We start from the raw sequence: 25,769 nt of genomic DNA on the forward strand, positions 1-25,769 counted from the left end.
ACTTTTTATTTTAAAAAATTTTTAAGATTTCAATAGAAATGGAAATACAGCAGGACTAATAGTCACATTCTAATCACCTGACTTCTCCAGATGTTAATTATTTTCCCCACATTTGCTTTATCTTTGGTATCTTTCTCATTCTGAACCATTTACAAGTAATCTAAAAATATCTTTTTTAAAAACATTTATTGATTGATTTATTTGAGAGAGAGGGCATGAGTGGGAGAGGCGGAGGGAGAGGGAGAATCTCAAGCAGACTCTGCGCTGAGCATGGAACCCTACGTAGGGCTGAATCTCATGACCCCAATAACACCACCTTGGCTGAAACCAAGAGTCAAACTCTTGACTGACTGCACTACCCATGTGCCCCTAAAAACATCTTTTTTAGTTGTAAAGAACCATGATTGAAGCCATAGTGGTGCTAATGTCTGAAAGAAGGCATCTTAAAGTAAAGGTTCTTTCATTAATTCATTTTTTAAAAATATTTTATTTATATATTTGTCAGACAGAGAGAGAGAGAGAGAGAACAAGCAGGTGGAGTGGCAGGCAGAGGGAGAGGGAAGCAGGCTCCCTGTTGAGCAAGGGACCCTGAGATCATGACCTGAGCTGAAGACAGACGCTTAACTGACTGAGCCACCCAGGCGTCCCATCTTTCATTAATTCAGATAAATTATAAAGCTGTGGGGCTGAGAGGCACACAAGGTCTGGAGTAATAGCCCTGGCTTTCTTGGCTAATATTAGGCATGACATCAAGTAAACCACTCAAACTTTCAGAGACTTAGTTACTGTAGAGGAGTGACCATTCCTACACATCACAGTGATTTTGTAAAGATTATGAGTGTTTACATGAGATAAGGTTTCTGAAAATTACAGTTACACAGGATATCATTCAGATAACTACATTTTTAAAAATCTCCAGTGAAAATAAGAACTGTTCCTTTACCATGGTTACAACACAACAACAATAGTGGACATTTATGGACCATTTACGAAAGGCCAGGTGATAACTAAGACAACACTAGTCTACTGATTTTACAAGGAAGAAAATTAAGTCTTAAAGAGGTTAAAGGCTTGGAGACTACTCATAACAATTAAATGGTAGAATTGGGACTCAAACCCATATAACTGATCAGATTCTACACTTTGGCCATGAGAAATGAGGTAGGAAATTTATTATAAATAGCAAACAAACAATTGATACAAAGGCCCCTGAGGTCAAAATAGTGAAGAATTCAAATCTGTCTTTAGCCACCTCTTCCACACCTAGCCCCTCGCCCCAGATACAGTCTGCCTACTCTTTTCCCTATGCTAAGAATATGAAATTAGTGTTAAACTGATATCAATTACCTTTCAATACAATCTTTATGAATTATATTATGTATAGTTACATCTTAACAAATTGTCCCTTAAGTGTATCAAGTAGTAACTTTTCATTTCTAGAATTTAACTGATATAATTTAGGCTAAAGAGACCTTCCCAAAACCTCTCAAATTACATGAATATGGTCTCATACTCTGCCCATTTGTAAAATGCTATCTGCATACATGTTTCCTAGTTTTAGGGCAAAGAGCTTTAACATTGTACTTTCTAACCCAACAGAATTTTATTTTTTATTTTTATTTTTTAAAGATTTTATTTATTTGACAGGGAGAGAGAGAGAGCACAGATAGAGTGGCAGGCAGAGGGAGAAGCAGGCTCTCCACTGAGCAGGGAGCCCGATGCAGGGCTCAATCCCAGGGCCCTGGGATCATGACCGGAGCTGAAGGCAGACGCTTAACCAACTGAGCCACTCAGGCGCCCCCCAACAGAATTTTAAACCACTTCAAATTACTTGTACAACAAAATTCTTCCCTGGCTCATCAGTTCCCTAACCTATATGTGACCTTATTTTTATTTTTTTTACATTTTATTCATTCATTTGAGAGAGACAGAGAGCATGAGTGAGGGAGAGGCAGAGGGAGAGGGAGAAGTAGACTCCCCACTGAGCAGGGATCCTGACATGGGGCTTGATCCCAGAACCCTGGAAGTCACGACCTGAGCCAAAGGCAAAGGCTTAACCATCTGAGGCAGCCAGTTGCCCCATGTGACCTTATTTTAAAAAACAGATTGTCTCTGCCTGTTTTGTGATTAAAACACACAAATGCTAAAGCTCAGCAAAATAAAAGAAACAAAATCTACATATTTAGTAAGTCATACTAGGAATTTTGTAAAAGCCCAAGGAAAGTATTTGTACATGTTGTACCAATCATTATGTAAAAAATACCATTTGTAGCCATGCTTCACTTCATTATTTCCAGCACAGATTACTCTGCTATTTTGTCCAGGCCTCTCTGATTCCAGTTTAGCATAAAATACTTTGTCATTTAGCTTTGCTGTCTAAGAATAACAGACAATAAAGAATCCAGAATATTGTAGACAATTTTGAAAATTTTAGAGATTATTTTTTAATGATCCCCTCATTAAATCTTCTGATCCAATCAGACTCATATCCTGTAGCTACCCTTCTCTTTGGTTTACTTCAAAATAGGCTGTTGTATATCAAAACATGTTGAAACAATGACTACAAATATTGAAACATATGTATCAGCACACATAACACAGGAAGTCGAAGTGGGCTGACTTGCTTTATTTTGTTTACTATTCTAAATTAAAAACAAAAATTTAATCCAGGTACATGTGTGAAAGGTTTAGATAATTTCCTACAGTCATAGAAAATTCAGTAAGGAAGGATATGAAATAGAACCATGCTGTGTATCTGTCATACAATAGTAACTTGGGAGGGAAGTAATTCTATTTTAATCTACTAAATATTACAAATTTTATTTTTTACCAATTCTTCCTTGAGGTTTTAAAATTTATAAAACTGAAAATAGATATCACCCAAAATATAAGGTGAAGAAAAGTGTTACCATCGTCCTTTTCTTAACAGAATGGAAATTAAATTTTAGATTTTATCACAGATATTTTAATATCCATAATGCCACCACCAAGTTGTACTCCTGTCCAATTTTAGATACACCACTATTTAAAGACAAAGAAATTGTATTAGAACAGTCATTGATTTGGGTATTGGAACAATGTCAGGTAAGTATGGCAAGTTACAACCATAAGGTTTGTAACCATAAATGTTTCTCTCGCATTTCATTTGATGACTCATTTTATATATGATGGAGTGTATCCTAACATTGCTTGAAAACTTCTTAGTGTGAGAATTATAAAAGTTTGATGTGGATAATTTATCCAGTTAAAAAAACAAGCCTGGGGCGCCTGGGTGGCTCAGTTGGTTAAGCAACTGCCTTGGCTCAGGTCATGATCCTGGAGTCCCGGGATCAAGTCCCGCATCTGGCTCCCTGCTCAGCGGGGAGTCTGCTTCTCCCTCTGACCCTCCCGCCTCTCATGCTCTCTCTATCTCATCCTCTCTCTCAAATAAATAAATAAAATCTTTAAAAAAATAAAAATAAAAATAAAAAATAAAAAAACAAGCCTGCTGGGGCGCCTGGGTGGCTCAGTTGTTAAAAGTCTGCCTTCAGCTCAGGTCATGATCCCAGGGTCCTGGGACTGAGCCCCGCATCGGGCTCCCTTCTCGGCGGGAGGCCTGCTTCTCCCTCTGCCATTCCCCCGATTGTGTTCCCTCTCTCGCTGTCTCTCTCTCTCTCTGTCAAATAAATACATGCAATCTTTAAAAACAAAAACAAAAACCAAGCCTGCTCTTTACTGATAGGTAGGGATAATAACAACCCAATATATTTGGATAAAAACAAAAAGAAAACCATAACTGAAAATTTAAGAATAAACATGATCTTTTGAAGAATCTGCTTGATAGCTCTTACTTGATTATGACTACTAGTCCAAATCGAAGTCTGCTATTATACTACATATATTCTCAGATTATAAAGACTCTAATTTTTCTAATTTTCAAAACAAGCTTAATTTAAAAAGCAGAATTATTCCAAAATGATTGGAACTGTTAGTGTTGTAAGAGCTTTAAAATATAGTGGGATGACTATAATATTCAAATAATGTACTTATTATTAATTTAAGAAAATTTATAAGAAATTTATTATGCTAAGTGAGATTCCTAGGTATAATCTAAAATTCAATACAAGAGAAAATATACCAAAAACTTTCATAAAAATTGAATAAAATTTGGAAATGCAAATCTAGTAAATAAAAGTAACTTTCATTTTACCTGTAATAGGCTTTTTTCAAACTGCACATTATTAAAACCACAAAAGCTTTATTTTTAACTATAATGTACATTAGGCTATACAACCTTCCCAATAGCTTTTACTATTTGCAGTAAAAATATTTTTTCAGTTAAAAAGCAATTTAATGAATATTTATGAGAACAATAAATTAACTTATATGTTAATAATTACTTATTAAAATAATAATTTATTCAGTGTATATTACTTTCAAAGTTCAAGTGAGAATATTTTAAGTTTTTATAACTAGGCTAATGTTTTATAACTTATTAAAGGTTAATTTGTTATAAAAACAGGAAGTCTATTGAATTCAAAACCAGCTACAATATATTGTGTGGCTATAATTTTAATTACATAAATTTTAGGGAGAGGTTTTGGGGATTTTTTGCCAAACAAGTATTCATTTTTTTAATATTTCTTTCCAGAAGTAATTTAACTGTTTCCACATACTTTATAGCAATAGCAAATGAGTAAAATCCAAGCTGCTGACTAGGATTCCTTAGCAATGTGTTCCTCAGCAAGATAATAATTAATTTATTTTTATTAAAAGAGAGAGAGAGAGAGCTCAGTGACAAATAGATAGCAGTTAATAGTTAGACATCAGATGGCTTTTTTAAAACTTTGTTAAGCATAGAGCCAAGGGTTTATTTACTTTTTAATTTTTCAATTTTGTAACACCCTGTATGAAATTTCAGAAATGAACTATACAAAAATCTCTAAGTTAAAGTTAGTTTTAGGATATTCTAAATTCAAATACATAAGAAAATCTTCAATGCCATAATAATTCTTGAAGTAGTCTAAACACTCTACTGAAGTACTGAGCTTTAATTAGAACAAACAAGGCAGGGATTATACAATGTAATGAATAAGATCTTAGATTTTGATTACACAGGGTAGTGACCATTAAGGAAATGAAATGCAAATAGAAAATGCAGTAACTAGTAAAACATTTTGGTTTTTAATGATTAAATGTGATTTAATAATAGTGATTAAATAAATTATTTAATTAAATAAATTAAATTATAAATTAATATAATAATATTTAAACTATTATATTTTATATATAATAATTAAATTATTATAAATTTACATAATAAATAAATAATTATAGAATTATTAATTTTAATTATAAAATTAATATGAAATTAATTATAAAATTATATATGATATATGATATAATATATATTATTAATTGTAAAATATATAATTAATTATTAATTTAAATAAATAAATAATAATAATAGTGATTAAATAAAATATTGGCTTATTTTCAGTGCTTAGTATGTTTTAGACATTGTGTTGAACCCTTACATATATTATTTCAATTAATTTCTATAATAACCTTATGAGTCAGGCAAATTCATTATGTTTTTAGAACCATACATGATACCTCCGCTTTCACAATAAATTTAAAATTTATAGATGTTTATACTACTATTCTATAAATATAATACAGTTTTAATTACCAAAATATTATTTTCATATTACACAATTCCATCACCTCAAAAAAAGTTTGTGCATAAAAATAAATACCGGAGAATGTAAAATGTGAAAGTAGGCACTATCCTGTTAACTCATTGTTTATATTCATCCTTAATCAATTTATATTTGTTTTTAACATTCATTTATCCATTAATTTATATGTCTTACTCTGCAAAAAAATTTAAAGAGACAAGTTTAATTTTTTTCCTTTGAGATTCAAATTATGCTACATGGCATCAACATAATTCTTATTGTTAAATTGTGCAAAAGTGCAATCTTGAGAGATAATATTTCTATAACTGATTTATCTAATAAGTGTATTATTGTCTTCAGTTCAATTCTGCAACTTTGAGAGAATTTCCATTTCCTCGTTATTAAATTCATGTTCCTTCTCATTAGATTCTCGGTTTTTAAGGGCTTAATAATAATATTTATCAAGAGTTATGCTTGCTGGGGCGCCTGGGTGGCTCAGTTAAGCATCTGCCTTCAGCTCAGGTCATGATCCCAGGGTCCTGGGATGGAGCCTGCATGGGGCTCCCTGCTCAGTGGGGAGCCTGCTTCTCCTTTTCCCCCTCTCACCCCCCACTCATGCTCTCTCTCTAAAATAATAAAAAAAATCTTAAAAAAAAAAGTTATACTAGGGGTGTCTGGGTGGCTCAGTTGGTTGGATGTCTGCCTTTGGCTGGGGTCATGATCTCAGGGTCCTGGGATAGAGCCCCCTCACTGCTGGGCTCCTGCTCAGCGGGGAGTCTGCTTCTCCCCCTCCTTCCTTCTCGTGCTCTCTCACTATCTCTGTCTCTCTCAAATAAAAAAATATTAAAAAAAAGAGTGATGCTTGCATTTTCAAATTTAATGCTCACACAACCTTAAGAGTTGATATTATTTTTATCACCACCATAGAGAATGTAATTTAAGAGAGAGAGAGAGAGAGAAACAAACAAAACCTCTAAGACTTCAGAGGTGTTAGATAATATTCTAAGGTCACTTAACCATCAAGAAGAGCCAGGACTTGAGCCTGTATCTACCAGCCTCACATCCTTCCATACTGGGCTTCATGACTTACAACAAGTGACCTGTCGAACACAGAGCAAACACAGCAGATTGGAAGGACTGCGACACCTATCCACAGCGGGGAAAATAAAACTGTCAACCCTACACAGGGGGAGAGGGAAAAACTGGAATATTTGAAAGTAGCTCGGGATTACCACAAAGTTATGTTATTGCCATAATAGACATCTATAACTGCCAAAAGTTAAAATATGTCTAAAGCTTATTCTTTCAGATTGTAGAGTAATATGTAATATATAAAAATATTTCTGAAACGTGTGACTTTAGGGAATGAACTAGAAGAAATCAGTTGTTTTTTTTCCTTCCCTCCCTCCATCTTTGTCTGTCTCTGGCTTCTGTCTCTCTCTCTCGCTCTTGATTTCTTGCTTTTCTTAATTATACTATAACTCTTAGTTAGGAGCAACAATATGCTTTGCACCCTTTCTTGTGGTGCCAAACTTGTGTGAATACATGGTGATGATTTCTGTTGACCATATTACAACATGTATGCAAAAATCATCTCTTCTGATACATGATGTCACGTGTTTTGATTTTATGATATTAAGATAGTAAATGTAATTAAATTATATTATCACATAGGTAAAATACAGACGAGACTTCCAAATTATGGGATCCATTCACTATAGACTTTGAAGACTTGTAGACATACCTTCATTTGGTTTTAAGTCACAAAAAATACTTTAATACTTTAATATTTGGAATATGATCTGAAGCTTTCGATTAGTTATTCTTATCCTAAACTCACTTTCTTAAAGTCTGATTACTCAATGGCAGAATAATGAAACAGTCCAAAGTTTTTTCATTACAACTTATGATTGAAGTTGTATTTCAACAAAGACTACTTAGTTTGGAGATATGGTAATATTTGGTCTAAGTCATTTAGAAAAATAAGTAAAGTCAGTCAGTGGAAAATGGAAAGCATTCTGATTTAAAAAAACAACAGCAGATTTAGCTTTTAAATACATTAAACCATTGTTTCCTGTTTTCTGTTCTAGCCCTGACCATATCTTCTCTGTGATCAACAGAGCAGCTCTGGAGTCTTGTAATTATAAAATATGGAGCATTGGTCTTTTGTAATTACTTCTGAGAACTGGGTAGGAAGTACCTCATTAAATCAATCAGTGAACAAGCATACCCTTTCTAAATATCAAGATAGTGTTTATTTTTTATTTTCATAAAATACTTTCAAAAGTTGTCTTAAGAAAGCAGCACAAAACCATATTAAATATTTTTTCAACTGAAATATTCATAGAATGCCACATAAATAGATCCACTAGGATCATCAATACCAGGGGAAATTATAATGCACTAAAACTTTCAATAAAAACAGGGGTTTTCAGGGCACCTGTTTGGCTCAGTAGGTTAAGCAGGTTAAGCGTCTGCCCTCAGTTCAGGTCATGATCCCAAGTTTTGGGATGGAGCCCTGCATCGGGCTCCCTGCTCGATGGGGAGTCTGGTCCTCCCTCTGCCTCTCCCTCTCCCTCTGCCTCTCTCTCTCTCAGCCCCTCCCTGCTGCTTGTGCTCTCTTTCTCTCTCACTCGCTTGCTCTCTCTCTCTCTCTCTCAAATAAATAAAATCCTAAAAAAAAGTGTTTTTTTCTTTTTTTTCCTATCTTTCCAGCCTCATTGCCACATCACACATAAGATTATACCAGTGTGCACATGCATCCACCATACACACATAAACAGACTGTGAATATTTTATCTCTAAAAAATATTGAATACCTTTTTTTAAAAAGATTTTATTTACTTATTTGTCAGAGAAAAAGAGAGAGTGCAAGCAGGGGGAATGGCAGAGACAGGCAGAGGATTTATTGATTTTACCTGAACTAAAAGATTTTTTATTGATCATCCAACTGTCCATTTGTTGAATATTGATTGGGAAATCACAAATACCTATAGATATTTCCTCACTAAATCCCCACCTCAACATTTTAAATTTAAATACTTTATAAATTAAGTAAATAGTACGAAGTTTACTTGCTTTAAATAATACTACTCCTTCCTAATCTGTGGGAAACATTCTATTCAAAAGTATAAACACCCAACAGTTGTTTCCTACCTCTCATTTCCCTCCAGCTCTTCTAAGAGGTCTACCTGTATAAGAATGCTTTATATATTGGTTGGTTAAGTTATACACTGGCCAAACAATACACAATTAATATTAAAATATAAATCTTATTGGATGAATAGATAGGAAAATGATTCATTTGTAGGAAATTACAAAATCATTTGGATTCCTGGATCATTAAAATTCTGATTATAAGGATAAAATGTAAATAAGAAAAATTTAAAAACCCATTAATACTTACAGATATATCTTACTATTTAACAATGAGTGCTAGGAATGTGCTGTCTGTTACTCCTTTTATAAAAAAACAACAATAGCATTTGTGGATTTTTATATGTAATATCACCATGCAAAAAAAGGCATAAATATATGCATTCACCTATAATTTCACTGCATACAAATTTAACTCCTGTAAGACATGAGGCTGATATGTGGTATAGACCTAGACGATAGCCCAGCCTCCATATTTCAGTAGGATTTATATGATTTCTAGTTGTCATGAAGTATACAGTAAATTTTTTTATTATTGCTTTTGTGAAAATGACTCTAAAATGAAAGCCAAATTCTTTTATTACATTTATAAAATAAATTTCATTCTAGAGTGCTATTCAGCAATTTGGAAAAATGTAAGGGTCTTAGGATGGGCTTTACTAAGTTTCAGCTTGTCACAGAAAAATCTAAGTGGATCCATTATGACATATAAAATAATATTCTGCCTTAAAGCTTAAAGATTTAAAGCACTCTCCCATAAAATAAACTGCTAAAATACAAAACTAAAATAAACCCAAAGCCTTTCCTTTAAGGTTTAAGCTTAAGGAACTATAGTTGCACAAGTTAGATCTGGAGAACTGGGTTGGCTCTCCCCTGCAGTGACAATGTATGGATGTCAAGACATACATCTAAAAGCCATGTGCCTCTTTCATCGTTTCTGCTACACACTGTAGGGATTTTCTCATCAAACCCTTCATGGAGACTAAATTAACACATAGACAGCTATTTATGATAAAACTAATGAGATCTCCTCCTTCTTGGCCACAGATTATTTTTCTACTCATTTTAGGAGATAACATCACACTTAGTTTCCCTTTTTGATCTATCTTAGATGCAGAGAATCCCACCCAAATTTATTTTTGAACTCTGATTTAGCAGCTACTGCACAAGTAAGAAAAGATGAACTTTTCTCTTTATTCATTCAGCTGCATGTTCCCAGTCCAGATGCTTATTGAGAATCATGATTAGCAGTTGTGATGCACAAAGAAGTCAGTTGGTTCTCTGCCATTTTCAACCCAGCTGTATCACTACATTACCTCGCTTCCTGGTGTCAGCCCAGAATATACTTGATAGACCAGTTAAACACACTGAACTGTTACCATGCTGTACAACCTTATCTAGTCCTTGCTTCTTTTTTCTTCACTATGTGAATGTGTATTAATAAATGTATTATCAACGATTCCCCCAAAATATCTGGGATAATCTATAGAACACAGAGATGGCTAGAGTGGAATTTAAAAAGTTAAAGCAAGGATTCCTTTTCTCCTCCACCTCGAAGATAATACTGTTTGTGGCAAGGCTCTGTCTGGAGGAGGATTCTGCATAGATCTCTTTGTTAAATCTACTCATGGGCCTATAAATAAGATGATGAGGGGAAATACACCAGGTTTTTAATAATTGTGTTCTATTCGAGATAAACCACTAATTCATTGCTTCGTAGATATGGCCAAATGGTTTCATAATATAAATATTCCCTGGAGCAGTCAAATATAAAGAAACTTGCTTTAACTCATAATCTACTGGTAAGGATTTGGAGTATTTGACCTATAAATTCTGTTACAAAAGTTTTTGAATGTCTTATGTAACTTGAATTTTTAATCATTCATAATTTCACCAATCCAATTTACATAATTGGCCCCTCCCACAAACATTTTAGTCAACGTATATCCCTGGAAGACTGAACAAGCAGAATTCAAGTACCACAAACAATGCTGCTCTGTTTCTCATTGCCCATTCAGAACATATCTGGAGAGGATCCCCAAACACCTAGAAGAAGACTTCTTCTGATTATTGGTAATTTTTAAAGTCCTCTAATCAATTTGAGTCATGTGTCTTAAATAATTAGAATACATCATCTTACATCGTGATCAAAACTCTACCCTTGATTTAAAATTTCATCTTCCTGCCCTCCACCAGCTCCAGTCTGTTATTGCAGAAGGAGTGAACTCTGTTTCCTTTCTTTCCTTATGCACTAATGATACTTATCTATAAATTGAATATAATAATCGTCCCTACTTCAATAATATGGTTATTATGAAGACTAATGTGATAGTACACAAAAATGCTTAGAAAAATATCTAGCTCATATTACTAACAATGGGAAAATATAAAGAAGTAGAAATCATCCATAATTCCATTGACCCGATTTATATGATTGGCCCCTAGAGGCTGGAGTAAATAACACTGGAGAGCTGTGAGCCTTTTTGGGTCAAAGGAAGGTGCATCAGAACAAGGGGGTTGGCGGGTGTGGGCAGACAAACCATTTCTTGGCCAGGAGAAATAATCCACTCCCACTAGTCTAGCCCAGACCAAAGAACTACAGATTTGACTAGACCTAAAATCAAGTAGCTTAACAAAAACATGTAATTACTTATACTCTTTTGTTTCATTAGAAAATATACCTAATATAAATTAGTTTTTCTTTTTGGAGAGTTTTCAGATCGGTATGAATTTGTGTTACCTCTCTACTACTGCATTCTACCTTTTCAAGAGTCACAATAAACATTAGTGCATTCTCTAGACCAGAAGGACTAGGCAGGCAGCTACTTTGTATTTTCCTAAAGAGCCAATTATAGATACTGTTTCTAGGTCTCTGGCAAATATTGTGTGTATGTATATATAACTGTATCTATCTATAAATATAGAGAGACATAGATATTACACAAATATATAAACACACATATATTTTTCTGCTCCCAGCTCTGAAGACATAGGCCAATCCCAACACAGATACTCCTTTTCTGCTCATTGGCTTACAATGAAACTAAAGAAATTTCTCCAGGGGTGCCTGGTTGGCTCAGTCAGTTATGCATCTGCCTGCAGCTCAGGTCATAATCTCAGGGTCCTGGGATCAAGCCCTGGGCTGGGTTTCCTGCTCAGTAAGGAGTCTGTTTCTCCCTCTCTCCCTGCTCATGCTCTCTCTCTCTCTCTCTCTCTCAATAAATAAATAAAATCCTAAAAAAATAAATTTCTCCAAAATTTATATTCATAAAATCTTCTCCCTGCCCCATCCTCCAAATCTTTTATATACCAGATGTAAGAGGCTCAACAACACTCTAACATGTTTTTAATTATTTCCTTTGAAATACTGGTGTTGGGTAGTTCATATTGAAATACACACTCTTGGATATATTAGAGTCTCAGTTAAAAATTCCAATTTATCATCTTGATTAGCTAGCTAGCTATATCTATCTACCAATCTACTCTAACTACACATATACACTTACACATTAAAGACTCAGGATGTGAGGTGGGACTGCCTGGGTATAAATCCTGATTGTTTCATTTCACTGTCCGGTCGTCTTTGAGCCAGTCGCTTACTCGTTTTCTGCCTTAGTTACCTCTCCTGTGAACTGAAGATAATAATGGTCCCTACCCAACAACATGATTATTGTGAAGATTAATGTGACAATACATTTAAAATAACACTTTGAAAAGTATTTATCCCATATTACTAACATGTTATCTTTAGAAGTAACAATAATACAATCATTATTATGATAATTATTATAAATGTCTACTCTATAACTTGTTTGACTTATGAGGATTTTCACATGCTGTTCAATATTCTTTTTTTAAAAAAATTTTATTTGACACACAGAGAGAGAGAGTGTGCACACAAGCAGGGGAAGCGGCAGGCAGAGGGAGAAGCAGACTCCCCACTGAGCAGGGACCCCCAACGCAGGACTCGATCCCAGGACCCTGGGATCATGATCTGAGCTGAAGGCAGAAGCTTAACCGACTGAGCCACCCAGGTGCTCCTCAATATTCTTCTTTACATTGTAATTGTATAGTATTCAGCCATACAAATAGCATCATTTTCAGTACTAAACTGGACCTACATATCATTCCAGAATTTGTCACATCATTGATGATGATGATGTTTATCATCTCTGTTTTTCCCTCTTTATAATATACTGGTTGAACTGGAATTACTGGATCAAAATATGATTAAGTGATTTAATATACACTGACAAATTACACTGCTAAAAATTTATAGCACATTGATACACATATTTCATATATCTCAAATATAATGTATTTTTAAGACTACCTTAAAATTCTAATTATCTATTATCAGAGATTGATTTAAGTATAAGGGCATCCATGGAAGGTAATGAATAACAGACACAGGATGTTCTCTTGTGTCCTTACAGTGTATGCAAACAGATTTCTGGAAAATTTTTTGGCCTGGGAAGCAAAGATCTTTAAGTGTTGGATGAGGAGAAATCCAATATATCTTAAGAACCAGACAGTTCCAGTGACACAACTCCAATAACCATTCTTTTCTTTTCTTTTTTTTTTTTAAGATTTCTTTATTTTAGAGAGACATATTGTGTGTGTGCAAGAGAGAGCGGGGAGAGGGGGAAGAGGGACAGGGAGTCTTAAGCAGGTTCCATGCTGAGCTGGGAGCTCAATGCGGGGCTCAAGCTCACAACCCTGAAATCAGGACCTGGGAGGAAGCCAAGAGTCAGACGCTTACTGACTGCGCCATCCACATGCCCCTGACCATTCTTTTTTAATAGAAAAAGAAAATGAAGTAAGAATGAGCAGTAGTAGCTGTCTATCATGGTGGTTCATTATGAGATACTTAGATTGAGCTGCTTTAATTATGTAAATGTATCTAGAGGATGAGTGTTAATAAACTTCTATTTAAATAAAATAGATCAAAATTCTGTTTCTCCTTAGCATATTATATTTTAATTAAATTCTTTTTTTAAACTCTTTTTTTAAAGATTTTATTTATTTATTCATGACAGAGAGAGAGAGAGAGAAGCAGAGGGAGAAGCAGGCTCCCAAGGAGCAGGGAGCCCGATGCGGCACTCGATCCCAGGACCCCGGGATCATGACCTGAGCCGAAGGGAGACGCTTATCCATCTGAGCCACCCAGGCGCCCTATTTTAATTAAATTCTTGAGTACAGTCAGTAACTGTGAAGTTATACAGTTGACAAAATCAATCACTAAGGAGAATAAATCTGCTAGATACTGGTCTAACACAAAGCATACAGTAATTAGTCAGTTTTGATAAAAGAAGTTTCACATATGTCCTATGTCATAAGAGGAAACTCTGGTTCTCATTTCTAGCATTCTACATTGGTATTATTATAAAGAGTATGCCAATTTTATCAAGGTCCCACAAACTCCAATATCCGGCTTAAAGTATCTTCTGTCTTAAGTAATAAGAACATTAATTCGTAGATATGGCCAAATGGTTTCATAATATAAATATTCCCTGGAGCAGTCAAATATAAAGAAACTTGCTTTAACTCATAATCTACTGGTAAGGATTTGGAGTATTTGACCTATAAATTCTGTTACAAAAGTTTTTGAATGTCTTATGTAACTTGAATTTTTAATCATTCATAATTTCACCAATCCAATTTACATAATTGGCCCCTCCCACAAACATTTTAGTCAACGTATATCCCTGGAAGACTGAACAAGCAGAATTCAAGTACCACAAACAATGCTGCTCTGTTTCTCATTGCCCATTCAGAACATATCTGGAGAGGATCCCCAAACACCTAGAAGAAGACTTCTTCTGATTATTGGTAATTTTTAAAGTCCTCTAATCAATTTGAGTCATGTGTCTTAAATAATTAGAATACATCATCTTACATCGTGATCAAAACTCTACCCTTGATTTAAAATTTCATCTTCCTGCCCTCCACCAGCTCCAGTCTGTTATTGCAGAAGGAGTGAACTCTGTTTCCTTTCTTTCCTTATGCACTAATGATACTTATCTATAAATTGAATATAATAATCGTCCCTACTTCAATAATATGGTTATTATGAAGACTAATGTGATAGTACACATTAATTTTTCTCTTAAAGATTTTAATTTAAAATGTTCTCTTTTGGTAAAGTCATCTCATGTGACATTCTCTGACTCTTTGTGCCTCTCTTTTTCCCTTCTTCCAGGTCTCTCTCTCTTTCTCTCCACTCACAGAGGCATGTCACTAAATATATATATATATATATATATATATATACCACCCTACCACCAACAAACAGCATTGGACCAACCTTATAAAGTAATGGCAATTTTCCTAATTTCAGGAGTGCAATCTGATTCGTTGTATTTTTCATTTTTTGAATCCTTTTTAAATCATCTGCATTTCCATAACCCACATCAATGACTTCAGCCTGAAAGAGAAGAGAAAAAGAAAAATACAGCAAACTGTCCATTTAGTATGACAAAATCATTCACAATAATTTGAAATATTCAAAAAAGAACTATTTCTACTCTTACCCTGACCCAATCACTACAGACATGATCTTCCTATTTCTATTAGGATACAACAATTCCCCTGGTCACTTAAAAAAATGGTTTAGAGTAACAAATTGAGGGGTGCTAGAGGGGTGATCGGTGGGGGATGGGGTAACTGGATGATGGGCGTTAAGAAGGATACTTGATGTAATGAGCACTGGGTGTTATATGCAACTGATGAATCACTAAATTCTACCCCTGAAACTAATAATAAACTATATGTTAACTAAATTGAATTTAAATAAAAAATTTTTGACAAGTTTTAGATTCATTTTTCCTTTGCCCTCTCCCCCTGAAACAAGTTACAACCTCAATTCATTCCTCTAAGAGATGATCAAATTTGGCATATTATATATTTATGTTTCTGGAATTTGAACCATTTTACAAAATATAAGATTAATGTCCTTACATTTCAACAAAAATCATACCATTCTTAGACTTATAAACAATTCAAAGGCTCGCTCAATTGTTATCCAAATTAAGTCCATCATACACAGCTGTTCAGGTGGTACATATATTCAGTGTGAATGACAACCCCTTGGGTTATGCAGGATACAACCTGTACAACCAACCATATGTGCCAGTCTGGCATTCAAGGATTTTGGAACATGAGCCCAGACTACAATCTCTGTCACATTTCCCACTACCCTCCTTACAGTTATCTTATATTCTACATCAAATATTTCTTATTTTTAAAAGTCCCCTTTTATTAATGTTAAAATTTTATCCTTTCTGGAGATTTTAATGAGAATCCTCTATGTAGTTGCCCCTTTCCTTCTCCTTGAAAAGTACCATACTGAGGGTTCTATCAAACACATATTCCTGTGATCCAAGATGATTCCTTTTAGGTTTAGTTTCCATAATTTCTCTTATTAAAATAGTAATCGTTGGGGTGCCTGGGTGGCTTAATCGGTTAATTATCTGACTTGTTTTCAGCTCAGGTCATGATCTCAGGTTTGTGAGATCAAGTCCCATGCCACACTCTGTGCTCAGTGGGGAGTCTGCTTGAAGATTCTCTCCTTCTGTGCCCCCCCACCTCAAAAATAAATAAGTCTTTAAAAAAACAGCAATTATTATGCTTTCCAATGATAACATTATAATACAGAATGTCCTGTTTAAAACTACAGCATATATACATTGAGACATTAAGGAGTTAGTGGTGTAAAATAGTGAAAGAATAAAGCTGGAGAATCCAGACCTTTAACTTCCCACCTTTCTCAAGTGGAGCTAATTTCTTTGGCCAATTTCATGCAGAGGGCTTCCACAGAAGACTCATATGAAGAGAGGATTCTGTTTTTAGAAGCACATGTGAATACCACCAAGATACCAGCAAATTTGTTAGAGGAAACATTTCTGGCATGAAATATTTCCTTAATCATTTCATTCATCTGCATCTGGCAAAACTTTACTGATAGAGTAAAGCCCTTTTCAAATGTTACCTTCTTTTGTTGTTGTTGTTGTTTTGTTTTGTTTATTTTATTATGTTATGTTAATAACCATACATTACATCATTAGTTTTTGATGTAGTATTCCATGATTAATGGTCATGGAACAATCAAATGTTACCTTCTGATGAACTGTATTTCCCTGTTGCCCAAGTATGTGACCTTCTCTACTTTGAATCCCACAGTGATTTATTTCTGACTCTCATGAGGACCTCACTGGACTCATCTCTTATATATATATATATATATATATATATATATATAAAATTTTCCTCAGTGAAGGCCCATCATGCACATTTCTCACTCCTCACCCAGATGTCCAGCATACACTGTTGGCTTATAGGTCTTAAATTGAAACAATTATAGTTTATATGATATCTCTGAAAAGTTAAGCTGTACTTTCAAATGGATTTCTTAAGAAAACAGACCATGGACCCTGAGAGCAAACTGAGGGTTCTAGAGGGGAGGGGGTGGGGGGATGGGTTAGCCTGGTGATGGGTATTAAGGAGGGCATGTATTCAATGGAGTACTGGATGTTATATGCAAACAATGAATCATGGAACACTACAGCAAAAACTAAAAAAAAAAAAAGAAAGAAAACCTTGTTAAAAGCTCTTCTGTCAGAATGGTTTTGGATAACAATTTTGTTCCTATTAAAATGGGATTTAAAGCAGTGCCTTATTAATATAATTTTTGAGTTTGCTAATACCATTACAATATAAATAACCATGGATTTATGATTTTAAAAGCCTGATTAAATAAATGATCACATAATATTAATAATCATCACACTGGAAAAATGAGAGAATTCATATTATTCATTTAAATTTTTAAGCTACCTAGTAGTTATGTGTGATTCACTGATATCATCTTAAAACAGGGATATTACTCAATTGGTTATATTAATGAACATATTTTTCATTTAGGAGAGGCCGGGGGATGATCATGCTGGTTTGAGATGGTGTGAGCTAGACTTTGACTTTTTGTTTGTGTATATACCAGAACGATGTGAGAGTTACAAAAACACCAGTTTACATTATTGGAAAATAGCAATATTGCCTCAATGGCAATTTTAATTAAAGAGCTCTTTAATTATCTTTCTTTAAATAGCACATCAATAGATTCAAGCATTTTAACACGTAAGAAGAGGGGTTTTTTTTCTTTTTTCACAAAGCTAGTCCTCAACACAGCATCATTATACCAATTTATTTTGGCTTCTGCATTAAAAATCAATAATTACAGAAATCAGTGTTCTCATGGTTTGACAGGTGATAATAAAAATGTATCTATTGTCTTCAAAAGATGCCTCTGAATCAGGTCCTTCCTGAAAGTCTTTCCTTTTTACCTTTAAGCAAACTGAAAAATCACAGCTGCAAGAAAGCACATTGAATTTTTCTAAGACACAAATCAATATACAATGATATGATAAAATGTCAAGCCATTTCTTTCCACACCTTCTTGTTTCTACAATGAACCTTTCTTATTTTATGTATTCTGTCACACTAGACAATCATCCAGTCAACCAACTGTGGTACTATGTTTAATTTATGTCCAAATACAAGGATTAAGTTACATCTGACCAGTCCCTTTGGAAAATATCAAATGAGAAGGAACCTATGTACTTGAACTATTCACTTGTGTGCACCAGCTTTTCCATTGAGGACTTCCCTGACACATAGGAGGGAGTAATTGAGAGGTGCAAAGTAAAATGGAACTAGTTCTGTTTTGTTTTTTGGGTTTGTTTTGTTTTGTTTTAATTTAACCTGGGAGAGATATAAAAAAGTCTACACATTATTTTTTATAAAGATTTTATTTATTCACTTGAGAGAGAGGAAGAGAATGAGAGAACATGAGCCAGAGGGAGGGGCAGCAGGAGAGGGAGAAGGAGACTCCCCTCTGAGCAGGGAGCCCAGTGCGGGCTTGATCCCAGGACCATGAGATCATGACCTGAGCCGAAGGCAGACGCCTAACCAACTGAGCCACCCAGGCACCCCAATCTACACATTAATTTTTATTTAAATTCTATTCTTTAATTTTTGACTAAAGACAAAGAACTGAAAACAACAGCAACAACTGTAACAAAAAACCAAATATTTTATACTTCATTAAAGATTTTAAAGTATTGCAATGACAGCAGAGAGTGTGGTAGCAGCTAAGAGAAAAAGTGGCATGATTTCAAAATAAACACTAAATATTAAAATACAATTATCTTCTGTGGCAAAATATGTGAGTAGAAGGAATCATAAACCAGATAACAAAAATTCAAAACATTAAAAAGTGTTATTCTGTTATATCAGTTGTTTTATGCTTCTACACAAAAATGGTGAGAATATCCTTAGCAAAAGCAACAGAAAGGAATAACTAAGAGAAATGAATAGAATTGTTATTTCCTGTAGTCAGCTAAATACAATAAATAGGACAATCATGGAAATAACTAGGTCAGAGAAGAATATCTAGGGCCGTCTACCTGTGGGTGGTCTGTGCTCCACAGTGACGAACAATCCAGTGCCATGTTTCTCTTCTCTCTTGAGGTAGCAAAAATTATTCATGCTTATGAAATGATGTATGCTTTGAAATTTTTCAGACTTGACATTTTCAACCAAATCAATCACTCTGGATCCTGTTAGCTCTTCTCTAATAGATTCTGAATGTACAGAAGTTTTGAAAAGCATTGCTGCTTTGACTAAAACAATAATTTTCTAATCAGAGTCAGAAAGGTAAACCCAAGAAGTTCTCATACTGACAAAATACAGTGTCATCAGAAGTACTAGTTACCGAAATACAAGTTTTACTTCAGAAATTTACTACTATCATATAATCTAGCTTTGAATCCTCTTCAAATTTGTGTTTATGTCTATTAAAAACTTATAAAAATCAAAAAGTCCTCCCATGTTTATATCTGTCTTTTCTGGAAGGCATTAACATGTTAATATTTATGAAGACGTCAAAATTCAGAGACTGCTAGAATTTTTTTTTCTAAAGATGGAATTGTCCTAGGGCACCTGGGTGGCTCAGATGGTTAAGTGTCTGTCTTCAGCTCAGGTCATGATCCCAGGGTCCTGGGATCCAGTCCCCCATCTGGCTCCTGGCTCAGCGGTGAGCCTGCTTCTCCCTCTCCCTCTGCCTCTCTCCCTGCTCATGCTCTCTCTCTCTCTCTCTTTATCTCTGTGTCTCAAATGAATAAATAATAAAAAAAAATCTTAAAAAAAATAGAGATGGAATTGTCCTTTATTGAAAAATTTTTTTTAATTTTTTATTGTTATGTTAATCACCATATATTACATCATTAGTTTTTGATGTAGTGTTCCATGATTCATTGTTTGTGAATAACACCCAGTGCTCCATGCAGAACATGCCCTCTTTAATACCCATCACCAGGCTAACCCATTCCCCCACCCCCCCTCCCACTAGAACCCTCAGTTTGTTTTTCAGAGTCCATCATCTCTCATGGTTCATCTCCCCCTCTGATTATCCCCCCTTCATTCTTCCCCTCCTGCTATCTTCTTCTTCTTTTTTTTTTTTGTTTCACATATATTACATTATTTGTTTCAGAGGTACAGATCTGTGATTCAACAGTCTTCCACAATTCACAGCACTCACCATAGCATATACCCTCCCCAATGTCTATCACTTAGCCACCCCATCCCTCCCACAACCCCCCACTCCAGCAACCCTCAGGTTATTTCCTGAGATTAAGAATATCTCATCTCAGTGAGGTCATATGATACATGTCTTTCTCTGATTGACTTATTTCGCTCAGCAGAATACCCTCCAGGTCCATCCATGTCGTTGCAAATGGCAAGATCTCATTCCTTTTGATGGCTGCATAATATTCCATTGTATATATATATACACCACTTCTTCTTTATCCATTCATCTGTCAATGGACATCTTACCTCGTTCCACAGTTTGGCTATTGTGGACATTGCTGCTATAAACATTGGGGTGCACGTACCCCTTCGGATCCCTACATTTGTATCTTTGGGGTAAATACCCAGTAGTGCAATTGCTGAGTCGTAGGGTAGCTCTATTTTCAACTTTTTCAGGAACCTCCATACTGTTTTCCAGAGTGGCTGCACCAACTTGCATTCCCACCAACAGTGTAGGAGGGTTCCCCTTTCTCCACATCCCCGCCAACATCTGTTGTTTCCCGATTTGTTAATTTTAGCCATTCTGACTGGTGTGAGCTGGTATCTCATTGAGGTTTTGATTTTGATTTCCCTGATGTCAAGCGATGGTGAGCACTTTTTCATGTGTCTGTTGGCCATTTGGATGTCTTCTTTGGAAAAATGTCTGCTCATGTTCTGCCCATTTCTTGATTGGATTATTTGTTCTTTGGGTGTTGAGTTTGGTAAGTTCTTTTTAGATTTTGGATACTAGCCCTTTATCTGATATGTCATTTGCAAACATCTTCTCCCATTCTGTCGGTTGTCTTTTGGTTTTGTTGACTGTTTCTTTTGCTGTGCAAAAGCTTTTTATCTTGATGAAGTCCCAATAGTTCATTTTTGCCCTTGCTTCCCTGGCCTTTGGCGATGATTCTAGGAAGAAGGTGCTGCGGCTGAGGTCGAAGACGTTGCTGCCTGTGTTCTCCTTAGGATGTTGATGGACTCCTGTCTCACATTTAGGTCTTTCAACCATTTGGAGTCTCTTTTTGTGTGTGGTGTAAGGAAATGGTCCAGTTTCATTCTTCTGCATGTGGCTGTCCAATTTTCCCAACACTATTTGTGTAAGAAAGAGACTGTCTTTTTTCCACTGGACATTCTTTCCTGCTTTGTCGAAGATTAGTTGACCATAGAGTTGAGGGTCCAAGTCTGGGCTTTCTATTCTGTTCCATTGATCTATGTGTCTGTTTTTGTGCCAGTACCATACTGTATTGATGATGACAGCTTTGTAATAGAGCTGGAAGTCCGGAATTGTGATGCCACCAGCTTTGCTTTTCTTTTTCAACATTCCTCTGGATATTTGTGGTCTTTTCTGGTTCCATACAAATTTTAGGATTATTTGTTCCATTTCTTTAAAAAAAGTGGATGGTATTTTAATGGGGATTACATTGAATGTGTAGATTGCTCTAGGTAGCACTGACATCTTCACAATGTTTGTTCTTCCAATCCATGAGCATGGAATGTTTTTCCATTTCTTTGTGTCTTCCTCAATTTCTTTCATGAGTATTTTATAGTTTTCTGAGTACAGATCCTTTGCCTCTTTGGTTAGATTTATTCCTAGGTATCTTATGGTTTTGGGTGCAATTGTAAATGGGATCGACACCTTAATTTCTCTTTCTTCTGTCTTGTTGTTGGTATATAGGAATGTCACTGATTTCTGTGCATTGATTTTATATTCTGCCATTTTACTGAATTCCTGTATGAGTTCTAGTAGTTTTCGGATGGAATCTTTTGGGTTTTCCACATAAAGTATCATATCATTTGCAAACAGTGAGAGTTTGACTTCATCTTTGCTGATTTGGATGCCTTTTATTTCTTTTTGTTGTCTGATTGCTGTGGCTAGGACTTCTAATACTATGTTGAATAGCAGTGGTGATAGTGGACATCCCTGCCGCATTCCTGACCTTAGGGGGAAAGCTCTCAGTTTTTTCCCCATTGAGAATGATATTCGCTGTAGGTTTTTCATAGATGGCTTTTATGATACTGAGGTTTGTACCCTCTATCCCTATACTCTGAAGAGTTTGGATCAAGAAAAGATGCTGTACTTTGTCAGATTCTTTCTCTGCATCTATTGAGAGGATCATATGGTTCTTCTTTCTTATGTTAATATACTGTATCACGTTGATTGATTTGCGGATGTTGAACCAGCCTTGCAGCCCAGGGACAAATTCCACTTGGTCGTGTTGAAAAATCCTTTAAATGTACTGTTGGATCCTATTGGCTAGTATTTTAGTGACAATTTTTGCACCCATGTTAAGCAAGGATATTGGTCTGTAATTCTCCTTTTTGATGGGGTCTTTGTCTGGTTTTGGGATCAAGGTAATGGTGGCCTCATAAAATGAGTTTGGAAGTTTTCCTTCCATTTCTATTTTTTGGAACAGTTTCAGAAGAATAGGTATTAATTCTTCTTTAAATGTTTGGTAGAATTCCCCTGGGAAGCCATCTGGCCCTGGGCTTTTGTTTCTTGGGAGATTTTTGATGACTGCTTCAATTTCCTTAGTGGTTATAGGTCTGTTCAGGTTTTTTATCTCTTCCTGGTTCAGTTTTGGTAGTTGATACATCTCTAGGAATGCATCCATTTCTTCCAGGTTATCTAATTTGCTGGCATAGAGTTGCTCATAATATGTTCTTATAATTGTTTGTATTTCTTTGGTGTTGGTTGTGATCTCTCCTCTTTCATTCATGATTTTGTTGATTTGGGTCATTTCTCTTTTCTTTTTGCTAAGTCTGGCCAGGGATTTATCAATCTTGTTAATTCTTTCAAAGAACCAGCTCCTAGTTTCGTTGATCTGTTCTACTGTTCTTTTGGTTGCTAGTTCATTGATTTCTGCTCTGATCTTTATTATTTCTCTTCTCCTGCTGGGTTTAAGCTTTATTTGCTGTTCTTTCTCCTGCTCCTTCAGGTGTAGGGTTAGGTTGTGTATTTGAGACTTTTCTTGTTTCTTGAGAAAGGCTTGTATTGTTATATAATTTCCTTTAGGACTGCCTTTGCTGCATCCCGAAGAACTTGAACAGTTGTGTTTTCATTTTCATTGGTTTCCATGAATTTTTTTAATTCCTCTTTAATTTCCTGGTTGACCCATTCATTCTTTAGTAGGATGCTCTTTAGCCTCCATGTATTTGAGTTCTTTCCGACTTTCATCTTGTGATTGAGTTCTAGATTCAAAGCATTGTGGTCTGAAAATACGTAGGGAAGAATCCCAATCTTCTGGCACCAGTTGAGACCTGATTTGTGACCTAGGTTGTGATCTATTCTGGAGAATGTTCCATGGGCACTAGAGAATGTGTAGCCCATTGCTTTGGGATGGAATGTTCTGAGTAGGTTTGTGAAGTCCATTCGGTCCAATGTGTCATTTAAAGTCTATATTTCCTTGTTGATCTTTTGCTTAGATGATCTGTCCATTTTAGTGAGGGGGGTGTAAAGTCCCCCAATATTACTGTATTGTTGTCAATGTGTTTCTTTGCTTTTGTTATTAATTGCCTTATATAATTGGCTGTTCCTATGTTAGGGGCATAGATATTTACAATTGTTAAATCTTCTTGTTGGATAGACCCTTTAAGTAGGATATAGTGTCCTTCCTCATCTCTTATTACAGTCTTTTGTTTAAAATCTAATTTGTCTGATAGAAGGATTGCCACCCCAGCTTTCTTTTGGTATCCATCAGCATGGTAAATGGTTTTCCACCCCTTCACTTTCAATCTGGGGGTGTCTTTGGGCCTAAAATGAGTCTCTTGCAGACAGCATATCGAAGGGTCTTTTTTTTAATGCAATCTGATAGCCTGTGTCTTTTGACTGGGGCATTTAGCCCATTTATATTCAGGGTAACTATTGAAAGATATGAATTTAGTGCCATTGTACTGCCTGTAAGGTGACTGTTACTGTATATTGTCTGTGTTCCTTTCTGGTCGATGTTGCTTTTAGGCTCTCTCTTTGCTTAGAGGACCCCTTTCAATATTTCTTGTAGGGCTGGTTTCGTGTTTGCAAATTCCTTTAGTTTTTGTTTGTCCTGGAAGCTTTTCATCTCTCCTTCTACTTTCAATGACAGCCTAGCTGGATATAGTATTCTTGGCTGCATATTTTTCTCATTTAGTGCTCTGAAGATATCATGCCCGTCCTTTCTGGCCTGCCAGGTTTCTGCGGATAGGTTTGTTGCCCATCTCATATTTCTACCATTGTAGGTTACTTATCTCTTCTCCGGAACTGCTTTCAGGATTTTCTCTTTGTCTCTGAGAATTGTTAAGTTTTACTATTAGATGTCGGGGTGTTGACCTATTTTTATTGATTTAGAGAGGGGTTCTCTGTGCCTCCTCGATTTTCATGCCTGTTTCTTTCCCCACATTAGCGAAGTTCTCTGCTATAATTTGCTCCCATATACCTTCTGCCCCCCTCTCTCTTTCTTCTTCTTCTGGGATCTCAGTTATTCTAATGTTTTGTCTTATGGTATCGCACATCTCTCGAATTCTGCCCTCGTGATCCAGTAGTTGTTTATCTTTTATCTCAGGTTCTTTATTGTCCATCATTTGGTTTTCTATATCACTGATTCTCTCTTCTGCCTCATGTATCCTAGCAGTTAGCACCCCCATTTTTATTGCACCTCATTAATAGCCTTTTTGATTTCGACTTGGTTAGATTTTAGTTCTTTTATTTCTCCAGAGAGGGTTTCTCTAATAACTTCCATGCTTTTTTCAAGCCCAGCTAGTATCTTTAAAATCATGATTCTGAACTCTAGGTCCGACATCGTACTAATGTCCGTATTGAGTAGGTCCCTGGCAGTCGGTACTACCTCTTGTTCTTTTGGTTGAGGTGATTTTTTCCATCTTGTCATTTTGTCCAGAGGAGAATAGATGAGTGAGAGAACAAAATGCTAACAGGGTAACAACGTCCCCAGAAAATATACTCTAAACAAACCAGAAAAGACCTGAAATCAGGGTAAAAGAAAGGGAAAGAGAGAAAAAAGAAAAAGAAAAAAAAAGAAAAAGATAAAGATAAAAACAAACAAAAACAGAACAAAACAAAAAAAAAAACAGAATATGATCAAATACGACCACGCTAGTGCATAGATCAGCGCCACACACTAGATTTTGGGTGTATTTTGGTCTGTTAGAAGAAAGTGCCTCCCAAAATTTTAAAGAAAAAAAACTTATATATGTACAAAAATAAGGGTTGATATGATGAAGGGATGGAATATGACTGTAAAGATGTAAATTATAAAACATTTTATAAAAGGAATTGATAAGAAGTTGTTTGAAAAAAGAAAGAAGTGGGTTAAAAAAAAGAAAACAAGAAAACAAGAA

General features: G+C 35.3%; 1 protein-coding gene across 8 annotated transcripts in view; it reads right to left on the reverse strand.

Annotated features, from left to right (window-relative positions):
• NAALADL2 (N-acetylated alpha-linked acidic dipeptidase like 2) overlaps window positions 1–25,769 on the reverse strand; it is a 1,329,911-nt gene that overhangs the window by 512,189 nt on the left and 791,953 nt on the right. For all 8 annotated transcript variants that reach the window (XM_073897013.1, XM_073897016.1, XM_073897023.1 and 5 more), the window contains one exon: window positions 15,124–15,243. In XM_073897013.1, the coding sequence (XP_073753114.1) occupies window positions 15,124–15,243 (120 nt within the window). The remainder of the gene's footprint in view (window positions 1–15,123; window positions 15,244–25,769) is intronic.

This window comes from Callorhinus ursinus, unplaced genomic scaffold, assembly GCF_003265705.2.
Source record: "Callorhinus ursinus isolate GAN/ISIS: 27379988/994484 unplaced genomic scaffold, GSC_fseal_2.0 scaffold1, whole genome shotgun sequence".
NCBI lineage: Eukaryota > Metazoa > Chordata > Mammalia > Carnivora > Otariidae > Callorhinus > Callorhinus ursinus.